This window comes from Sciurus carolinensis, chromosome 1 (genome assembly GCF_902686445.1).
Source record: "Sciurus carolinensis chromosome 1, mSciCar1.2, whole genome shotgun sequence".
Taxonomy (NCBI): Eukaryota; Metazoa; Chordata; class Mammalia; order Rodentia; family Sciuridae; genus Sciurus; species Sciurus carolinensis.
This window is the reverse complement of record NC_062213.1, coordinates 9,905,217-9,926,970: the sequence shown is the minus strand read 5'-3', so window position 1 is coordinate 9,926,970 and position 21,754 is coordinate 9,905,217. Positions and strand designations below refer to the sequence as shown.

Genomic DNA, 21,754 nt, shown 5'->3' with positions numbered 1-21,754 from the left:
TTTTTAACATCTTTTAGTTCCTTGTGATATTTGGCACATCCTACTGGTACTCATTATATACAAACACTAAGCATTCTATACATATTAATTCATGTAATCCTCATGCTAACTCTGTACAGTGGTGTCTGATAGCTGCATTTTATAGTTAATTATAGCAGAGAGAGGGTCATCTAACTTGGAATAACTAACAAATAGTAAAAAGCAAATTCAGACCCATATAGTCTAAATTTTAAGTTTGAACCACTGAGCTATGTTAATTTTATATCCTGAACCTTCAGGATTGTTTATCAGACTGTATTCTTCCTTCAACAATTTTTTTACCTGTATTTCTTATAATACTAAGTTTTTACTCTTACCTGTTGTTTTTAGTGAGATCACAAAGACAGCAGTTTAGCTAAGTGGATCTTCACAGCTATTCCATGTATTATTGGGCTAGGGCACTGTGATGTCCAGAACTAGTTTATGAGATACAAGACTAGCATCAGGTTCAGACTGTGAGGATGAGGAATTGCCAAATTGGGGTTTGCTAGTGACACCTTTGCCAGTTTTTAGTTTTATTACTTTGCTCACTTCATCTTTTTCTTGAGCCTGTTAACATGAAACCAAAGATGAGCAGAGATTAAAAAGAGCTAGAACTAGAAATACAGAGAATGCAAAGCTCTGCATAATAAAACCCAAGGTTCCCTGACAGGAGCTTGTGAGCATGTGGATTGACCTTCGGTACTAGTGATAAGCATGTGCAAATATCTACTAGAAAGGTGTGACCTGGTGATGAGGGTGGCACAAAATAAATCCATTTAAAATTCAGAAAAGCTGGGCTAATGGAGGAAGGGGAGTAATGTAGGAAATTACTTCTGCTTTAAGCCTGGAAACAGCAGTGGACTCTGATTCATAGTAGCCAAAGAGGGTAGGAGTAGAATGCAGGTAGGGTAAAAGGGCCGAGACAATTCAGTTATTTGAGAATAGAATGTAGGGTGATTTGCTATTAACCATGTTTTACTTTTAGCACCAAATTGGAATTTCTGTCATTATTTTTACAGATTCCTCTGTTTGCTTTTCCTGAGAGTGCAACATAGAATGTAGTATTTAGAGGGCAGCTTTGGAGAGGTTTCAAATCTTGTTCTCCATCTCAGTTTACTCATTTCCCAAATGGTAGTGATCACTTTGACTTTGAATATGTATTATCAAGATCAGATAGCATAATCTTTATAACATACATGTTATAGTACCTGGCATTTAATAGATGCCCTTCTCATATCTGTGCCTAGGTAACTTAGTGCTGGGCAGGCTACACAGTTACTGTAAACCTCAAAGAGGCAGAAGAACACAATGGTAGGCACAGTTGCTCCATTGTCTGATGGTATCAGCAGCATCTGCTGGTGTTCCTGTACCCCACTGCTGGGTCTGAGGCCCAGAATCTGGGCCTTTATAGGCTTTCCAGGTAGTGCACACTTGCTTTAAATGGAAATCCACTCATGGTGCTTGTTGGTTAAGAGTGAGGCTTCTGGAGTCAGGCCATCTAGGTTTGGTGTTTTCTTTACCATTGACGGCTGAGTGTCCATGGACAATTTATTTAACCTGTTCTGCCTCGGTTTTTTCACTTGTGAAATAGTACTAGCGATTGAACCTCTCTTATGGAATGGTTGTGAGGATTAAGAGTTAGTACATAGAATGTGCTTAAATTTTTCTTTTTTTTCTTTTTGGCACAGAGTTAGCTGTGCTCTGGTTATTGTGATGATTACTGTGTAAGCTTCCCATGGCCACTTTCACAGATGACTACAGTGCATATTTATTTTCTTCAGGTTCGGATGTCCAAAATGAGTTTCACTGGGCTAAAACTGGTGTTGTAGCAGGACTGCATTCCTTCATGGAGGCTCAAGGGAAAGTCCCTTTGTCTTTGTCTTTTCTAGCTGCTACATTTCTTGGTTCTGGTCCCCTCTCATCCTCAACGCCAGCATTGGCCAGAGAAGTCTCTTACCACTTCATTCTGACACTGGCTCTTCCTCTCATACTTTTAAAGACCCTTAAGATTCCTTTGGATAATCCAGCTGGTTAATTTAATTTCATCTATAGCCTTAAATTCCCCCTTGTCATGTACTTGGAAATATTTTCAGGACCCAGAAACTAGAACAGAAGCAGGTGCAGGAACTGTTTTTCTGTCTACTACACGCCAGCTTCTGATGAATGCTCAGAACTGACCTGTGTATTGCTACTCTTCTCTTATAAACTTGATTTTTTGCCTTTTTCCTTCCTTTCCTCAACTCCACCTGTGCTTTTCCCCTTTTATTTATTTTCTAACCTGCCTCAGTAGCATCCTTTGCCTCATGCTCGGTTAAGGAGACAGACACCTCAGGTGGAAGCTTGCTGTTCTTCCATCACTGTACCTGTGTTAGCATGGAAGGAATGTCTCTCTCTCCTGAGAATCTCTTCTCTCAGCACCATCAACTTGGGAAATACCTAGAGTCACGTCCTCATTCCCTCAGGCTACATAGGGCTCTCCCCTGGTGTACATCTGTAAGATTCATCCCAAGCTGAGAAGAACACAACTTTGACAGAGCTTTTCTAGGACCAGTTTATTTCTTTCAGAGGTTTTTTGCTTGAAAGATTTATTGATCAAATTATCACTATAATACTGTGCTAGACATTAGGGGACCCTCTTAACAAACTGCAAAAAAAAAAAAAAAAAAAAAGAAACCTAATTCCATCTTGCATATTTTACCACACACATAGTTGTGATTATGGAGGAAGATGTACAAATCATTATTTTTTGTGTCTTGAACACCTGACAAGAGTTTACCGGTACCAGTTAGAACCTGGGAATCCCTGCTGAGTGTGCTTCATGGTGTACAAATTTCCTGATCAGATGCATCATGAGCTAGCTGTTCACAGATGAGAGAAGGTGGTAGTGGGATTGTTTTACATACTCTGAAACATGACTTCCTCATGACTTTTGTAGTGACCTTTCTTGATTACTTGATACTTTATTAATATGTCTTTGTGTATCTTATGTTGCAGACTATTCAGACTATGAAGACAGTTCCCTAGAATTTTTGGAAAGGTGCTCTTCTCCACTAACTCGATCTTCTGGGAGTTCTCTGGCTCCGCGAAGCATGTTTACGGAGAAAACTACAACCTATCAGTACCCCAGGGCAATTCTGTCCGTTGATCTTAGTGGTGAAAGTATGTGTAACTGTGTAATGGTTAAAACAAGACTAAATTCCTAACTGTGGAATTCAGAACATTCACGAAGTTGTTGCATAAACTAATAGGAAAATCACAATGTTAGAAATTTGAGCTGTATTCTAATTTGTATGAAGTAAAATTGACTTTTGTACTTCTTTGTGGGAAAGAGAATAAGGCAACTAATACCAGTGTCTACTATATATAGATTTTCTCATCAATGCTTTTACATATATTTCCGTAGTCTTTTCTACCAACTTAGAAAGTAGTATTGTTATGCACATTTTATAAATACAACAAACAAAGGCTTATAATAATGTTATGGTTAATTAGTGCTAGAATTAAAACTCAAACTGAGGTCTTTATTAGCTCCAGAGAGAATACTTTTCCTACCAAATATTTAGCATAATCTTTAAAATGTACTTTAGATCTGTAACCAGAGATTTGGGACTGTGCTCAGGTCAGTGATTTATGCACAATCAGGAATTAGGCCATGTCAGGCTGAAAAGAGCACTAGAATTGGAATTTTCAGATCCTTCTCCCAGTCCACTCCTGATAGTGGAAGGTGATGACTCCTACAACTCCTTCTAATCCTAAAGCAGTAGGGGGAGAGACTTTCCCACCTCTAGACACTGGTGCAGTGGCTTCACTGTAGAGCTCTGACACAGTAGGGACCAGAGTCCAGATGAGAGATAAAGATAGAGGCTTCATCTTTGATAAAGCCCAGGAATCTTTGTGGGTGGGGCTTGCTTCCTATCTTAACCCTCCTTAGTGCCCTAGTGGTAGATACTAGGTTTGATTACCTTTTGCACTGTTATTGCTGACTCTCTTTCAGGCCTAACTCCTTCCTGGCTCATTTTGAAGAAGAGCATATTCTCCCCTTTACTATGAAATAAGCACATGGTACTTTTGAAATATCAGAGAAAAGATTAAGAAAAATGATGCTCTCTCCCCTCTGCTCTTTCCCAATAAGCACAAGTCACTTTTTTTCCCATTGGGTCTGGTGACTCTTAACACCAGGTATACATTATAATCATTGCTGTAGTGCTTTTAAAATTTTGGGTCCTACCAAAATTAGATGAGATTTCTGGGAGGATCCTGCCAAGATACAGCTTCTGGGCAAGGTTTAGAAATCCTGTAAGAACACCCATACCATGAGCCATCAAGATTGGAAGATGGTGTCTTGGTAGAGAGTGTTGAGAGTAGTTGTTTATATCAGGCTAGCAACGGTGCTAGACAGGAATACTGAAGAAAGGATGCAAACAGTCATGTATGCACCCTCACTTCTACCCTGCCTTTTGTGTAATTAGCACTGGGCTAGGAGGAAGAAGAAAAGGGGTGTTTAGAGGTAGAGGTTTGCAAATGTGAACACACATCACAACCATTTGGAAGACACATTTTCTGAGCCTTGCCCTCAGAATATCTGATTAATGCAGGGCATGGTGGTGCACACCTGTAATCCCCGTGACTTGGGAGGTCGAGGCAAGAGGATCAGGATCACAGGTTCAAGCACAGCCTCGACAATGCAGCTCTAAACAACTTAGTGAAATCCTGTCTCAAAAAATAAAAAGGGCTGGGGATGTGACTCAATGGTAAACTCCCCTGGGTTCAATCCCCAGTACCAAAAAAAAAAAAAGAAAGAAAAAAGAATTTCTGATTAATAAGTTCCCAGGTGATGATTATGTTGCTGGTCTGGGAACCACACTTTGAGAATACTAGCTTGTGAACCAGCAATAATAGTTCAAGGGGTAGCTGTTCAAAGGAAACTGGTATCCTGTGGCCACTCAGATGTAGCCATTTTCCCCATGCCTCCTCCCCTGTATAAGTGTAAGAGGAACTTTTATTTGCTATTTTTATACAACTTTGAACTCAGTGATTCATTTACTTGGCCCCCAAAATTCAGCCAAACATATGGTTAGTACTTAGAAGTTGGTTATTCAAACTGAATTTTCTGGTTAATTTGTTAAATTTGCATGCTGACCCCAAAAAGAACTGATGATTTTGGCCACTCAAGTGCTTGTGAGTTACACACCAATTCCTTTCAGTGAGGTAGTTTTAAACACGTTTTTTGTTGTATTATGATTGCCATCTATTTAATACCATCTGTATACTACAATAGTATTTGAAACTGCTTATCCATGTTATAATAGTGTATCATTTTGAAACTTGAACTTATATATTCAGGAAAACCTAAGAGAAAATACTAGTTTGGGGTTTAAGCACAAAGGGTTATGAATGGATGAAATTTTCCTCTAGACCTCAAAACTATTCATATTGTTCATGTTAGAATGATTTTTCCTATCTCATTTCTTCTAGTTTCTTGAATACTTTCGGGTATTTCTTTACCATTACCTCATTTCTATTGACTTTATTTTTTCTAGAATGTTCTAGGACCTCAAGGAAAATATATATTTCTATAAAACATTAACTTTAATAAATAAAAACTAGAACATTCAAAAATATTGAATCAGGATAATAATAATATTAGAAGCTGATAGAAGATGCACTAAGTCACATGAAATCTTTTACTTTTTACTTTTTTCAATGCTGATAATTGAACCCAGGGCTTAATGTGTGCTAAGTATGTACTCTGTCACTGAGCTACGTGACATATTTAAAACAAAAATAGCATGAATTTTTATAGTTTGAATCCAGCCAACTTCCATCTAGTCTGATTAAATCTGAAAGCAACATTTTCTCTTTATATTGACTCCTTCCTTAACCTCTTCCACAAACATTCTGGTTGGCTATGATCCGAATCAGGACTCTTTCTAGCATAATTTCCTTATTTTAGAGTTACTCTCCCTTTGCTGGAGTGTTTTGTTTGAGGCCTTCAAGTTGAAACTCCTCAGGCCCATGATTGTGGGTTGGCCCACGTTGAAGGTTGGACCACAGCAACCCGTCTCTTACTGGTCCTGGTCCATGGTACTTAATTAACAGAACATGGTCACCCACCACGGAACAATGCTTTGCCTTATTCTTGCTGTCATGGATTCTGACATTCTAGAAAGGGGAGATAAGGGAAACACGGTGAAGGAATAAGGAACGTGTTATGACCAGTGACAGGGAGGGTGCAGCACTGAGGAAACACCTCTGGTGGAGAGCCTGGCTGAAAAGGCTCCATTTTGGAAAGACTAGCAGCAGGGTCAAGGTCTACTACATGCCTTGTGAGGACTCAGTTCCAACTTTTCTCCATCCTGACTGTAGTATCATGAAACCTTCAGTGTCCGGTCATCATTTCTTTCCCTTATGGTGTTATAAATAGATTCCCCTATGTTTAGCTTGATCTTTTTTTGAGCAAAATGATAAACTTTGGCATCTGTCTACATTGTTAAAACACAAACCTAAAGTCTGCCATTTGCATCAAGTTGTGAGGCATGATCATCCATATAATCTAGTACCTGGAATATACTTACTAATTTTTTTTAAAGAATTTTATTGGATCCCACCTTAAGAAATCCTGGTGAAATGATGAAGAACACAGTCTTTAGGATCACGCAGTTAGTATTGAGTTGGCTTTACTGCCACCTGCTGCACTACTCCTTCAAGTTATGCACTGTATCCAAAGTGCTCATGATAGGGTCTGGTGCGTATCAAGTGCACAAAATTAGTGCTACCAAGAGTATTAATAGTATTATTATTAGACCATAGGTGAGCAAACTCTTTCACATCACTGAAGTTGCTTATCTCTGTAGTACAAATAATAAAACCTATACTTTTTACAACCATAAAAGGGATAATGTTCATGGAAACATTGGATCAAAAGGAAAGTATGTGGAATCTATACACATTTAACATAGTAATATCAACCTTACCTTAGCTATGACCTCTGTAAGCATCAATACTAGGGAATACTTAGTGTTATTTAGAATAGTACATGTGTAAGATAAATAGAATTACCCAAACTCCAAAAATAATGTTTCTTTGTCCAAAGAGAAGTACTTTATTTGCATTTGTTTGCTGCTAGTGTAAATACTTAATAACTTATATTCACTTCTCTGAGCTCCTTTTTTTCTGAAAAATAACATAAAAATGGAAAAATGTGCTGAGTAAACTTTTTCTTAATATCTTCTAGACTTATCAGATGTGGAATTCCTAGATGATTCTTCAACAGAGAGTTTACTTCTTAGTGGGGATGAGTACAATCAAGACTTTGACTCAACCAATTTTGAGGAATCGCAAGATGAGGATGATGCTCTTAATGAAATTGTGCGATGTATTTGTGAAATGGATGAGGAGAATGGCTTCATGATTCAGGTAGATAGTTCACCTCTCTTCTCTGCACTAGGAATTTTGCCAAATGATCAGTAGCTAGTTTCCTTATTTTAGGGACACTGACCCTTAGCTACTGTATTTCATTTGAGGCTTTCAGGCTGAAACCCTTCAGAGCGAGCCATTACGGTGGATAAGCCTCACATTGAATGTTGGACCACAATAGCCCTTTTCTACTGGTCTGAGTCCGTGGTGCTTAATAATTAACAGTATGTAGTTACCCTCCAGTGAGTGGAATTTGAAGTGTTAAGTTTTCAATACTCATGGAAGAAAGGAAAATGCTCTTGCAAGGGTTAACAACCTCTCCTTGTAGGAAAGATACCTGTAAGAAAAAGGGAAGCATAATACGTATTTTGTGATGATGTGGAATATTGGGAGAGGTTAGTTACCAGAACGAACAAAGTATAATCTCTTCTCCTCCTCCTTTTTTAATTCTCAAATAAGAGAACTAACTTCATATTTATACTCTTAGTCTACTACACAAGTACTTTAAGAATCTACAGGCATTGCTATGAACTTGCTTTAAAAACATTCTACATTTCAGTTAGGTATTTTTGGGCTAGGGATGTCACTCAGTGGCAGAGAGCTTGCCTGGCACCTGTAAGGCCTTGGGCTTAATCCCCAGTACCCTGTCCCCCCCCCAAAAAAAAGTCTTAAGTGTGTGATTGTCTAAAAACCAGTGGGAAACAGATGAGGGAAGTTCTCACATTTTTATTATTTAAGTAACTTATCAAAATCTATTTAATAGGTGCAAAAATAAAATCAATCTTGATTTTATGACTTACTTTTGTTATGTTGAATGAGGATTGAACTTACTGTGGCAAGAAAGCAGACCAGCTTCTTAAGAGGTAGCATGATTCTGACTTCGAGGATGCCACTGGCGGTCAGCACTAAGTCTCCTCTGTTCCCCGGCAGTGTGAAGAGTGCCTGTGCTGGCAGCACAGCGTGTGTATGGGGCTGCTGGAGGAGAGCATCCCAGAGCAGTACATCTGCTACATCTGCCGAGACCCTCCTGGTAAGCTGCCTCACTGTGCTCATTACAAGGTGCCTGAGCAGCTGCTCGCATGTTCCAGAGTGTGTCCACTGCATATAGAACCATCGCTTCTTGGTCAGCTAGGGTTTGCTTCCATATAAAAATTTTAAATTAAAATTTTCACTGTTACAGTTTGACTTTCATATTAATTGTTTAGACATACTAGCATGAAAGACTTCTTGGAAAACTAATGTTTGTCTATTCTTATGTATTGGTTTTAATGAGGCTAATTTACAGTGATTTGAGTGGATAATAGTTTTCATGTGCACTCCTCCTGGAAGATTTTGAAGAAGTTTCTAGTAGGGCTACATATTCAGTTCATTGTGGAGTAGATGAGCTCTCAGGTCATTGCCTGTAATCACCTTTTTTTTTTTTTTTTTTTTTTAAACTGATGGGACAACTAGAGCACAAAAAATTGCCTTGTACAAAGGGATAGCACTAAACATGACAGAATGAGGAGAAACCTGAGCTTTTAGAATCTTAATCCATTTTGTGTTCTATTTCGTGCCTTTCTCTGTGTCAAAAGGGTCTTCAGGTAGCAAGTTCTGCATACTGAATATAGTTTCAGCCTCAGTGGCAGAAAATAACTATGTGTTCTCAAATAAAAGGCAAATGAATTGTTCCCATGCCTACCAAAAAGAAAAAGAAAAACTCACAATAATATGCAAGAGAATTATTGAGACCTATATCAGTGAGACATTTGATACTCACGCTGTCAGTAGCCTTTATTGGATGCCTACTATCTGCCAAATACTGTGGTCAAATGAGTGATTCAGGCCATACCCTCAGCTGACTCACAGTGGAGGAGGGGGCATGGACATGTGAGTACCTAATTATAACAGGATCTGATTTGTATTAACATTGAGGCTAGAGGACACTATGAGATCATGGACATAAGAGCAGGGTTTCCTGTTTGCTCAACTAGAATTCTTTGTTTCATCCAGTTAAAAACAGAGGTTAGTGAGAAAAAGAAGAACCCCTATAGTTTCTGTCCAGCCCTGTTAGCCATTTTAGAGGACATATGACTCATACATAGAATTTCAGTGCGCTCAGGGTTCCCTTCACAACTGTCATCTGCTGCTGACGACATCCTTAATGGAGTTTATGAGTTGCCCTAGTAGGCAGGAGCATCAAAGGTGTACAGGGGTTCTCTCCAGCACCATGCCTGTGTTTTGAATCCAGTCTTAATGCCAGACCTTGCCTTGCTAATGCATAACATGAAGGTTAGCAGCTGAGGGGAGACCTGAGTAAGTGGAATCCTTTGTGACTTTAATGTCAACTTCATCTACAGGTCAGAGGTGGAGTGCAAAGTATCGTTATGATAAGGATTGGTTGAATAATGGGAGAATGTGTGGGTTATCATTTTTAAAAGAAAATTATTCTCATCTCAATGCCAAAAAGATAGTTTCCACACATCATCTGCTTGCTGATGTCTATGGTGTAACAGAAGTACTACACGGGTTACAGCTGAAGATCGGAATCCTAAAGTAAGTGAAGGGTGGTGAGGGAGGGTCACACTTCAGTGCACCTTTGAACTAAAGTCAGAAAAAGAGAAAAATAAACCAATCATAAATTTGAAAAGAAAAAATAAAAGCAAAATGAATGCAGGTAGCCTTTTGAAGAAGGTCCAGAGTAGCAGTTTGGAAGAGCGAATAGATATTTAAAAGTCTACTGTTTAAAACTAAGGAAAGACCAGTGACCCCCTGGACGACTGCTCCTGCTGCCCTAGAGGGCAAGCATCTGGGTCAGGGTCCTACAGCATCTAGTGATCCATCCAGGTGGGGTCTGGGCTCGCCGTTCCTCATGCTCGCTGTGTGCACAGACCTAAGGTTTGCATTTCACACCTTCATTGGTGAGCCCTGTGTTTTGTGTCCTTCAGGAATGTTCTTGAGGTAAAATAGATTCTAGGCTGGATGAGTGTGTTCTGTGATTACCTTAGGGTCGATTGAGACCAACTAGAGGACCTGGCAGATCCTGGAACCTGCCTCAGTTATGCACCAAAAATATTTTAATCCTAAATGATTTCCCCTTAAAGAAAAGACTGAAGTGCCCTGAATGACAGATTAGAGTGCTTTTCAAGGCCTGTATTAATTTCTTCCTAATTCCTAACAAGAATTCTTTAAAATAACATACAGAAAATTCATGTTTTATGTAAAAATAGATTACTGTTTCACTGGGTACTCCACAGGATTTTCTTCAGACTTGCCCTTTCCCTCCTTCCATCCCCGTTCCTGGGTCCTTCCCTTGTGATTTGGGCCGTTCTCGGTCCTCACTGGTACCGCTCAGCTTGCCTGTTGTATTTCACGTGAGTGGTTACATGCCTTGCAGTTCCCTGTGGCTCCAGGCTCGCACTCTTTCAGCCCTTCCTTCATACCATTGCCTGGAAGATAAAAAGAAGCTTGTTTCTTGACAGCATAGTTGTCTTCCTTTCTCATGGTGAGGAGTCAACTGTGCAGCATTTACTCAGAGTCCTCTGTAACACATGCTGTGTTGCCCTGTCTTTCTCAAGTTTTTTCCCTTAGTGGTCCAGCTACACCAAACCATAAACCCTGAATGAAGCATGCTTTTGTTTTCTTTCTTCCTTTTTTTTTTTTTTTCCTTTTCACAGTACTGGGGATTGAACCCAGAGGCACTTTACCACCATACCCCTCAGCCCTTACTTTTGTTTGAGATAGGTTGTCACATTGAGTTGCCTAGGCTGGCCTTAAATTTGCTCTCCTCCTACCTCATCCTCCCCAGTTGCTGGAATTACATAGGGGCACCATTGTGCCAAACTGGTAGCATGCTTTGTTGTAGATGTAGGCCAAGTACACCCAGAATAGCCTTCTGCCACTTGTCTACCTAGCAGATGCCTTATCATGATTAACTGCCCAATGAGAACTGGCCACTCTTTTCTTGGAAAACTACATACTGCTGTCATGCACTTTGATGTGCTTGATTTTTTTATGTCTGTCTCCCCTAAATAAACCAGAGGTTTCTTTTAAGTCGGGCTCCATCTTATCATTTTATCCCTAGTGCAGAGTGTAAGGGGTAAGTAGTAACTGTTAAGTGAAATTTGTTATAATTGTGTGTCATGAACCTAAGCTAGGGATGTGGCTTAGTGGTTGAATGCCCCTGAGTGTCCCTGAATAAGGATTTCTTTATTAAAAACTATGTAAATGCCAAGTCTTGAAAGAGAGAGTAATGGATTAGGCCTTTTTTAAAAACCTCGTTTTCTTCCTTCGTGGTTTCAATAGGAGTTTCTCCACATTCGTAATTATTGCTCAGGATTTTAGCTGGACCATTTCTGCCTTATATGCCTATAAACCCTCTTTATGTTAATATTTCTGATAATAGTATAATTTTTCTTATTACCTATTGTTTACTGAAAGTACTACATGCCAGAAGAAATCACTTTCATGTGATACTTCATTTAATTCTTAAAATAAGCCTGGAAAATAAATCTCACTTCAAAAATAAGAATGGCTTGTCAAAGATGTAGATTACGTCACTTGCCCGTGTTCTCAGTGGGCACAGGAGGATTCTGTTCATTGGACTACTGAACTACAAAGCCAGGTTCTGTTTTCACTATGAGATTTTTGAGTGTTTTCTGAATATTGAAGTTTCAAGATATAAAAGATAAAATTTATATTTTTAGAAACATAGACTATTACTAGAAGAAAACTGGCTTTACTTTTTGTGTCATTTGGAAGTTACTGATTTGCAATCAATATTATTGAAGCTTTTGAAAGGGTTATGCCTCTCAAATAGCCTTCTTTCACGTATGCTTCTGTTACTAGAACCCTGTTTTACTTATGGTAAATGGTGTAGTAAATGCCACTTTATTACAGAATTAACTGAGAGTGTCATGCTCTCCTGTCTTCAGTAAGGAAGGATTAAGGGGATGCTATGATAGACGGTGATGGGGAGTAAATAGTACAATTGCTTTGGAGGTCAGTTGGGCAGCAACACCTACAATAAAAAATATATGCCATTCATCAATTCCATTTCTAGAAATTTATCAACTGAATTTTTCTCATGTATGTGCAAAGATATACACACAGATTCACACCCACCTATCAGTGGGAAATTGGTTGACTAGACTGAACTGGTAGGCAGTACTCTTCAGCCACTAGATCAAATAAAAGTAAGACAAACCTGTGTTCTGATGTGGCAAGATGCCCATAATGTGTTATGGAGAAAAAAGGCAAAATCATATAAGTCTCAGTTATAGCAAAAGGAAAAAGTATAGCTTATCCATTTAAAAAAAAAATAATTATATTGAAAAAGTCTGGAAAATGATATCTCAGTTATTTATGATTGCCAGGAGGGAGAGACTTTTACTTTCTATACATTGATAGTTGAAATTTTTTTATCATGAGAAGTTTATCACCTTTTGATTAAAGGTTTTTAAATATGTCACATTAAAGTATTCATATCATACAATGAAAAAACTGCAATAAAAATCAGTAGATCCCAGTGACTGGGGATGTTAAAGCAAGAGGATTTTGAGTTCAAAGCCAGCCTCAGCAAAAGCAAGGTACTAAGCAGCTCAGTGAGACCCTGTCTCTAAATGAAATGCAAAATAGGGCTGGGGATGTAGCTTAGTGGTTGAGTGTCCCTGAGTTCAATCCCTGGTATAAAAAAAAAAAAAATAGAAAAAGAAATGCATACATGAAATGATAACCTTAATGGTCAATAGAATTAAATTCATTATTGCTTTTCTGGGTATTTCATTGAAACTGAAAGAATTCCAATTCAAATTTTGGATGAAATTCTAGAGTAAGTTAACTTAAAGAATACCTTTGTCTTGAGTCCTGACCTCCTCCTAATCTAGTTCTGAAATTTATTATGGTCTTTTAACTTGTTGCTAGATGTTTTTTTAACTGAACTACTATTTTCTCCAACTTTGTTTTAAGGAATAAACATCATCCTGACCTTCATCTTTGGGCTTGTTCTGGAAAGCGAAAAGACCAAGATCAAGGAGTGACTGGACTGGAGAAAAAAACAACAGTTCAAAACACAGTTAATCTCGAAGAAAAGAAATATATACAGAACCATAAAGAACCACCTCGTCTGCCCCTAAAAGTGGAAGGAACTTACATAACAAGTGAACACAGCTATCAAAAACCACCCAGTTTTGGTCAGGACTGCAAATCTCTTGCAGAGCCAGGGAGCTCTGATGATGATGATGTCAGCAGTTTTGAAGAAGAACAGGAATTCCACACAGGAGATAAAAACCATTCACAGTACTCAGCAAAAGAACATGGAATGCCAGAAAAGGTAAAGTTGGTTCGTTTGTCTATGTGTGGATACAATGATGCAATAACAAAGAACAACTTTATAAAACATACTGAGTTCCCAGGTTCTGCCTCTATTCCAAAGTTTATGATTGCCTGGTTAAAGACATTTTTTAGTTTCTGTATAGGGAAACACTATCCATTTAAATATTTAATTATGCCCTGATTCAGAATTGCTATAATTCAATAAAGCTGTTAGCCTAACAAAAGTCTCGATTTTATAAGCACAATTACATGCTTTCAAAAACTAATGAGCCACATTTTCAAATGAAAATGTGCATGTGACAGAACATGGAAGTGCATATGTGTATAGTAATTTGTTTTTCTTTTTCTATGGTATAAGTAAAACATGACATTTTGTCTTTTTAAAAATTTTAACATTTGTAAATGTGTATCACTCTCATTATGCAACAAGCTGAATTTTTTAAAAAATTTTTTCATAGTAGTAGATGGACAGCATGCCTTTATTTTATTTGCTTATTTTTTATGTGGTTTGTTAAGGATTGAACCCAGTGCCTCACATGTGCTAGCAAGAACTCTGCCACTGAGCCCCACCCCCAGCCCACAAAAGCTGAATTTTTAATGACTTTATATACACTGAGTATCTATAAGCTTATTTCCTGTTCATTTGTATTATCTTCAAGATGTTGTGTTTTCATTTTTTTAAATTCATTTTTCAGTTAGCAAGGTCACTTTAACATTTGTTTTTTAGAGAGTATTCTGTTTTCCTTATCAAATAGTAACTGTAAATATGTACTTAACCAGATTTGGAAGGCTTACACTTTATGAAATTTGGGGTAAATTATTTTGTCAAATTAATACCCCCCCATTGTAAAATAGTTATCTCTAGCAAATCCACATTGAAGCGTTTTTGTGTGTGTACGTTAAACAGTTTTTACTCTGGGAGTTTTTTGAAATTTTACCTTTCTTCCTTATCATTTATGTAACTGTGACAGTAAAGGTCAGTCTGTAGGTAGCTAGACTTGACAGTTTTCTTGATTTTTTTCCATCATTGCTTTGCCATCACTTCACTAATATCACCATTTGAAATTAATTGAGGAAAAATTCAGTCCATGTTAACTAGTCATTCTAATTATGGAATAGAATGAGTGACTCATTTACTTAGCACATTTCATTGAGTCCTTTTCCCCTGTATAGCACTGTACTAGGTGACAGGGAAATATGTAGAGGCACATCTGCTCCTGAGAACACTAGATATACTTTGATTATGTCCCTGCCTTTACTTTAAAGACATCCAAGGAGGCAGATCAGATTTCAGAGATCATTGTGGGTGATGAGGTTTTTATTGTGCCTTTCCCTTTTTGACACTGCATTTCATCTAGCTCTATATGTTTTATTTTGTTTTGTATTTCCCAATGGTCCTTTGGAGAAGAATTCAGCTTCAGGGACTAAGGCATTTGTGTATAATGATAAAAAGGGCACCGAAGACCCAGGAGACTCACACCTTCAGTGGCAGCTCAATCTTCTCACACACATAGAAAATGTGCAGGATGAAGTCACCAGCAGGATGGACTTAATAGAAAAAGAAGTCGATGGTAATTTAACAAAGACCTAAATACAATTTCTATAGCGTGTTTATTGCTATTATGAAGTTCAAATTTTTTAAAATAATAGGATGAAAACTAGAGATGTTTTCCATACCAATGGGAGTTTCAGTGTTCCTTTTACACTGTATTTATCATATGTAAGATCTTTTAGGCTCTAGACTTTGTGACTGGGTATTTATTATCTTAGTGACTTTCATTTTATTTTTCTAAGATGGATATTTATTAAATATTTTCCAGGCTCAGAGTAGAACACTCATGGAATATTTATTAGTTTTATTGAACTAAATTTCTTTGGAAGTCAGCATACAGAATTTAAGCATATTTGAAATATGAGGGGGAAACATTCTGGTATTTATTTTCACTTAGTTAGTGTTATTTAAGTGGAATTAACAAAAACTCCTTCAAGGTCAAGTAGGTAAACCTTAAGTTTGCATATGAATTTTCAAATTGTTTCCTCTTCTATTTTTTAATTTTATCATCACACAGGAGCCCTGGAAAATAGGCAGGAAAGATAATCATCCCCATTTTGTATTTGAGAAACTAGCATGCATTGGCCTGCCGATTCCCAAGGCAGCCTTTTCCCGAGCTCCTTGGTGCCTTTCTCCTCCTAACCTCACAGGCTACATTCCACCTGTGCCCACAGGGCTCTGTGGAAGCAGGCAGAACCGCACCACTGTACAAGTTGAAGCTCTTAGTGTATTTTCTTCCCCTGAGAAAATAAGAAGAAAATGGACATCCATTTCAGGAGCATCTTCTGTTTGATTTTAAGCTAATTGTAAGGTTAACGTTTTAGTAGATTTTTGAAGAAAAGAAAATGCACATTCCATATTTTAGGAATAGATTTTCAAAGGAAAACAATAAAAGATGAAGAATATAATTAATTGCATTCTGTCTGGAAATTTAGTATACTTGCATGTTTTTTAGTATCCTTGCATGTTTTTGAGAAATGGTGGTGAAGAGGACACTGAGAAATTGCCACCTCTTTCCATTTTTTTTTTTTTTTATTTTATTTTTTGGTTGTACATGAACACAGTACCTTTATTGTATATTTGTGCCAAGGATCAAACCCTGGACCTCATGCATGCTAGGTGAGCAATCCACCACTGAGCCATGACCCCAGCCCCCGTCTTTCCCTTTGTTAAAAAGGAGGATAAAGTAGAAATGATTTTAATCTAAATTAGTAGAAAACTTGAGAAGACACAGGGAACTGTCTCTTCCTGTTGTAGAAGAGAGTGAAAGGAAACTTTGAAAATGAAGTTAGTTTATATATACGTAAAAAGAACAATTGGGCCAGAGATGTTGCTCAGTGGTGGAGCACCTGCCTGGCCTGCAGAGCTGCTGGGCTCCGTCCCCAGGGTGGAGTGGAGTTGGGCCGAGGAAGGGTCACCTAAATGAGAGAGAGAAGTTACCCACCTCACCCGCCGCCCAGAAGGGTTGGAACTCCTGTGGGCAGGAATAAGCAGGACTGCGTCTTTCAGAACTGGCTGGAGTGTGCAGGCCTTCTGAAAGCGGTACATGAGTGCTTGGCTCAGTCACCCTTCCAGCCGTCTAGTTATCCAGTTTTCTCACTGCTCTTCCAGATGCCTTTTAAATTTGTTTGTTCTCTTCTCCTTTTTAGTTCTGGAAAGCTGGCTTGATTTCACAGGGGAGTTGGAGCCACCAGATCCTCTCACAAGACTGCCCCAACTTAAACGCCACATAAAACAGCTCCTGATTGACATGGGCAAAGTACAACAAATAGCGACTCTTTGCTCTGTATGACAACAGTAACACTCAATGAAAATAATGTGGCTGTCTTCAGTGGAATCATTTTTATCATCCACATGATTGCTAACGTGGATAGTTAAAAGGCTGAGTCATGTTTGGTCATTTACTGCTTTGTGGCATCAATAAGATGGTACCTTGGAGAGGAAAATGAAGAACAGCTTTATCAAGGAAGCTGATACTAAAAAATATATATATGAGCAAGCTGCAGATAATAATATGTTATATGCCAAGGATCAGTGAAGTAGAATATAATCTATACTAAGGGAATTGAATTGGCAGGATTTTGAATAGTTGCTTACATGAAGCTCAAGATACCTGTAGAAAGGAATATGGTTTGTTTCTATAGTTTTTAGTAGAAAGATCCATGTTTATAAACTAGCATTGGCTAAAAACAAAATTGTAAAGGAAATTTAAATTCTGGAGAGTTCTACAAGGTTGCTCTAAGAACTTCCATCTCAGCAGTTGGATCCAGCTGCATGGAAATTTAGGTTATTCAAACTTTCATAGGATCATGAGCTGTTTCTTGGGTGATGAATGTCCTTAATCAGAAAACTGACAGTGGAAGTCTCACTTTTTGGGAAAACGATTGTGGAATTCTTATTTCATTATGAATGTATTTAAAAAACAAACACCAAATAATTGGAATTTATTTCAGGCATTAAGCTCATTAAAAACAAACTGGCTTGCAGAAGGGTCTGATGTGCCAAATATTAATAATACTGCTGGAAAGAGGATAGTTTATATTGCGTGAGTTCTTCTACCCTAAGTCTTACATAATGCCATCAGTCCCTCCCAAACCTGTAGACCACATGTGCTATATATGCCATATATATAGTTGAATGGCAGTATTCAGGCTTCAGCGTACAGTTTGATCCTGGGTAAGCTTGGTGTTTGCCTTCAGAAAAAAATTATAAATAACCTCAGCTGGGATGAGGAGTGACAAAAATATCAAAATAATTTGTGGCTGTGGATTTTTTTAACTGCTAGTAGTGGAATACTGGAAAAGCTTCATTTCTGAAGATGAATTTTATTTTTAAAAAATATATGCGCACTCAAAACTTTTAGCTTTGATTGCAGATGGACAGATTTCTGAAACCAAAGGCAACTAAGTTGCTGTGTTAGCTCTTGCTGGATTTTGAGCCTAGGTCCTACTGTCCGCCAGTCCTGTGAGTTGTATGCGCCCCCAGTGCTACGTACGCAGGTGTACGTAAGTGTGTATGCTTGTTTTAAACAAACACTCAACGTACATATGTACATAATCGACACATATTTATATCACACATATCTAGTTTTATTACTATAGACTATACGAATTGGTGGTTAACATGAAATGTTACCTTTTAACAGACTGTTTTTAAAAATTAAAAATGTATGTACAGGTTTTGAAATTTTTTTAAAAGGGGAAAAAGACTGTTAAGAGGAGGCTTTTGATGACATATAACACTTGAATATTTTATGCCTCATTCTGTTTATCAGTTCTAGCGATCTGTATAAATGTATTTTAGAACTGATGGACAGTGAACTTGAATTTATCTTTGATAAGAATACATGCCACTGTACATTCAGATATTATTTAAATTTGCAAACACACTGTTCTATATGTAAGGTACTGTATGTAAAACTCTTTATTAAAACTGTTCCACATATCCTAAAATTTCAGCTTGCCTTTTTGCGGCCTTATATTTTGATGTGAAGATTAAAAGAATATGCAAAATAGTCAGAAATTTTTATTGCCTTTTGAGATTCTCCAACTTGAAAAATGTGCCAAAGATCAACAGACATAAAGTGTAGTCCTGTGCATTTATTTGTGGTAATTCATTTGTCAGAGATTTTACTGAAATAGTAAAAGCTTTAGCTGAGGTCACGTTGTGGGGTAGTTGCTTAAATTTGCATATTAAGGTGAAAAGTAGTGCCTATATTCAATGTGTGGAGTAAATTTGCTAATGTCTGTATTTCAAAATTGATACCATACCTTTCATATGTATTTAAAAATAGTGGCTCTCATATGTTTTCTCTTGGGGCTTAATTCTAGTTGCTGAGCCTCTATCTTCTTTTCTTCAGAAATGGAGCAGTAGCCTCCTTGTCCCCATGCCTAGTGGTATTGCCTAGGGTCCTGTCACTACACAGAAGACCTCTGCACCCAGTAATTCTCGTCTGCCCAGCCCTGGTGAATGCGCTCAAGTTAATGCATGTTCATTCGTGTACAGGTTCAGCATCCCTAACCCCAAATTCTGAAATGCTCCAAGTTCCAGAACTTTTGGAGTGATGACAGGGCACTGCAAGTGGAAAATTTCATAACAGGCCTCCTGTGGCCAGGCACAGTTAAGAGGCAGGCTCACTGAAAATAGCGTGTACAGTTAGCTTCAGGCTGTGTGTATTACGTATATGTGAAGCATAAATGAAGTTCATGTTTAGATAGGGTTCTATCCCAAGATGTTTAATGATGCAAATGCAAATATCCCAAAATCTGAGAAAATCCAAAATCCAAAAACATTTCTGGTTCTAAGCATTTCTGATAAGGAATACTAAGTCTGTATCCTAGATCACTTTGTTAGTGGTCTGCAAATTGGAAAATCCCTTGTTAGATTACTAAAAGTTTTGGTCTGTGTATATTAATTGGAAATCTGATTTTTAAAATTTATATCTTTAAATATTACTTGTATGCATATATAGCCATTTACTATAGAGTGTATCAGTAATTGGATGCAGCCTTTTAGCAACTAATGGTCTGAGCCTTTGAGAAAGTAAATTAGTTTTGGAGAAGCAGATCTATTGTGAGAAGTGTCAGATGAGATTTTTTTTTTTATTTTTTATTTTTTTTTACTTTTAGCCTTACTTTAAAAAAAAAAATCACTATGTATATTTAAATACAAGCAATAAACTAGAAAGGATGTTTCTTTAAAAGATGATGTTTTGTTTGCTGTTCAGACAGTACAATGAGCCTGAATTGGGAGGGATGCCCCTTAGGATGTTACTGATAAGTTTAATTTGTATTTCTTCACACTTGTTTGTGGTTCTACTGACTTATTTTCATATTTTAAGAGTAATGTACTTTTTCCTTAAAGGAATGTGGTTATTATCGTTTCAGGTAATACCCCTTTTCCTAACACTAATTTTCACTGATTTCCTCTCCAATGTGTATATTTCACATGTTTAAAATGAAGCATACCATTTCCCTCCAATAAAGTGTATCACCTGCCAGTGTCCCTGTCTCTGTTAATAACATTGCCCTAATAAGAATCTGGGCTCCAAGTGCTGAGTTGTCTCTCATATCCATTTTGTCACCAGATGTGGTGATTTCCTCCACATGGATGATGCTGTCTTCCTCCTCATCCCCACTGGGAGCCCACCATTTTTTATGTTATGGAGGTATTACTTCTGGCCTCTAACTTTGTCTTCATTTTAATTAGTCTCCACCAGACTAGATGATTAACATTTATTGAGTACCTGTTCTGTGCCAGGCATTATGCATATTATGGGCAATTTCTAATTTAACTATTTTATAAGATAGGGTAAAAGCCATCATTTCCTGAATGAGGATGCTGAGGTTTAGGAACTTTTTCAGGGTAAGATTTAAGTGGCAGGTACAGGATTCAAACCCTTTGCTAATTCAAGTTCATGTTCTTTTTCTAGCATGTGTACTGCAGCTACTCTTGTCCTTTCAGCTTCTGTACAGCCTTTAGTGACTCCCTATTGCAAACAATCTTCATTCCATGTAGTCTGGATCTTTTGCAGTTTATCTACCTAGCCAACTCTCAAGTTCAGGTAACTAGACCCTCACTGTTAGCTTGACTATTCTTATTTCTATCTCTCGCCTTCAAATAAACTACCCGTTTTGGAACATTCTCCCTTGTCTGTGTCTCTGTAAGCTGCAGTCTTTCGGGCTTCAGGGTCTCTTCCTTTGAGTTGCAGTGCATTGCTGAAGACTTCCTGTGGGATACTATGTAGTGCCAAACTATGGAAGAGGTACATTGGTGAATAATCCTTTCATAGAGGGAAACAGGCTTGAACTTTGCACTTTTTTCCTCAAATGTTCACTCTGGTAAAATACTAGCAGTGTGAACTCTGAGCTTTGTTTTTTTTTTTTTTTTTGTTCATTAAATGGGAATAATACCTAACTTAGAAGCTTGCTTTGAGAATTAAGTACCTAGATACTCTTATTAATAAATTGGAATTTGGGTATTCTGGGTGTTCCAGTTCAGAGCCTGGAACTGGATACAGAACTAACAAAAATCACAATCTGTAGTTAATTTAAGCAGTTCTCAACCTACTTCTGGTACCTGCTATCTTTGGGTGCCCCCTAAAGAAGAGCCAGAAACCGGTCCTGAGTGCACAATTCATTAGGGGATAATCCAAGGAAGAGTGGGAGGAGGGGAGGAAAAGACTATAAATGTGCATAAAGCAAGGACAGTATGGTGAGCTTTAGGCTTTGCTTCTTCTATTTGAAGTTCATCACAAATTTAAACAATTGCATAGGGTGTGATTTCCAATTTGTAAATATTAACATTAAAATCAGCTACATTTTAAAATGTATTCATACATTAGAATGAATAGTTCTGCTGCTTCCCAACTTCTATTTTAAAAACATATGAGCAAGCTCTTAACATTCAAAAATTTTACATATTTATATTCTTATTTTTTGCCTTTCTGTTTTT

The 21,754-nt window shown here is 37.7% G+C and overlaps 1 protein-coding gene across 4 annotated transcripts in view; it reads left to right on the top strand.

Moving 5' to 3' along the window:
• Window positions 1–20,300, top strand: part of Phf20l1 (PHD finger protein 20 like 1) — a 72,237-nt gene extending 51,937 nt beyond the window's left edge. For all 4 annotated transcript variants that reach the window (XM_047526607.1, XM_047526598.1, XM_047526621.1 and 1 more), the window contains 7 exons: window positions 3,016–3,180; window positions 7,256–7,437; window positions 8,368–8,467; window positions 9,777–9,972; window positions 13,384–13,747; window positions 15,158–15,320; window positions 16,951–20,300. In XM_047526607.1, coding sequence (XP_047382563.1) covers window positions 3,016–3,180; window positions 7,256–7,437; window positions 8,368–8,467; window positions 9,777–9,972; window positions 13,384–13,747; window positions 15,158–15,320; window positions 16,951–17,093 — 1,313 coding nt within the window. In that variant the 3' untranslated portion in view covers window positions 17,094–20,300. The remainder of the gene's footprint in view (window positions 1–3,015; window positions 3,181–7,255; window positions 7,438–8,367; window positions 8,468–9,776; window positions 9,973–13,383; window positions 13,748–15,157; window positions 15,321–16,950) is intronic.
• The last annotated feature ends 1,454 nt before the right edge of the window (window positions 20,301–21,754 follow it).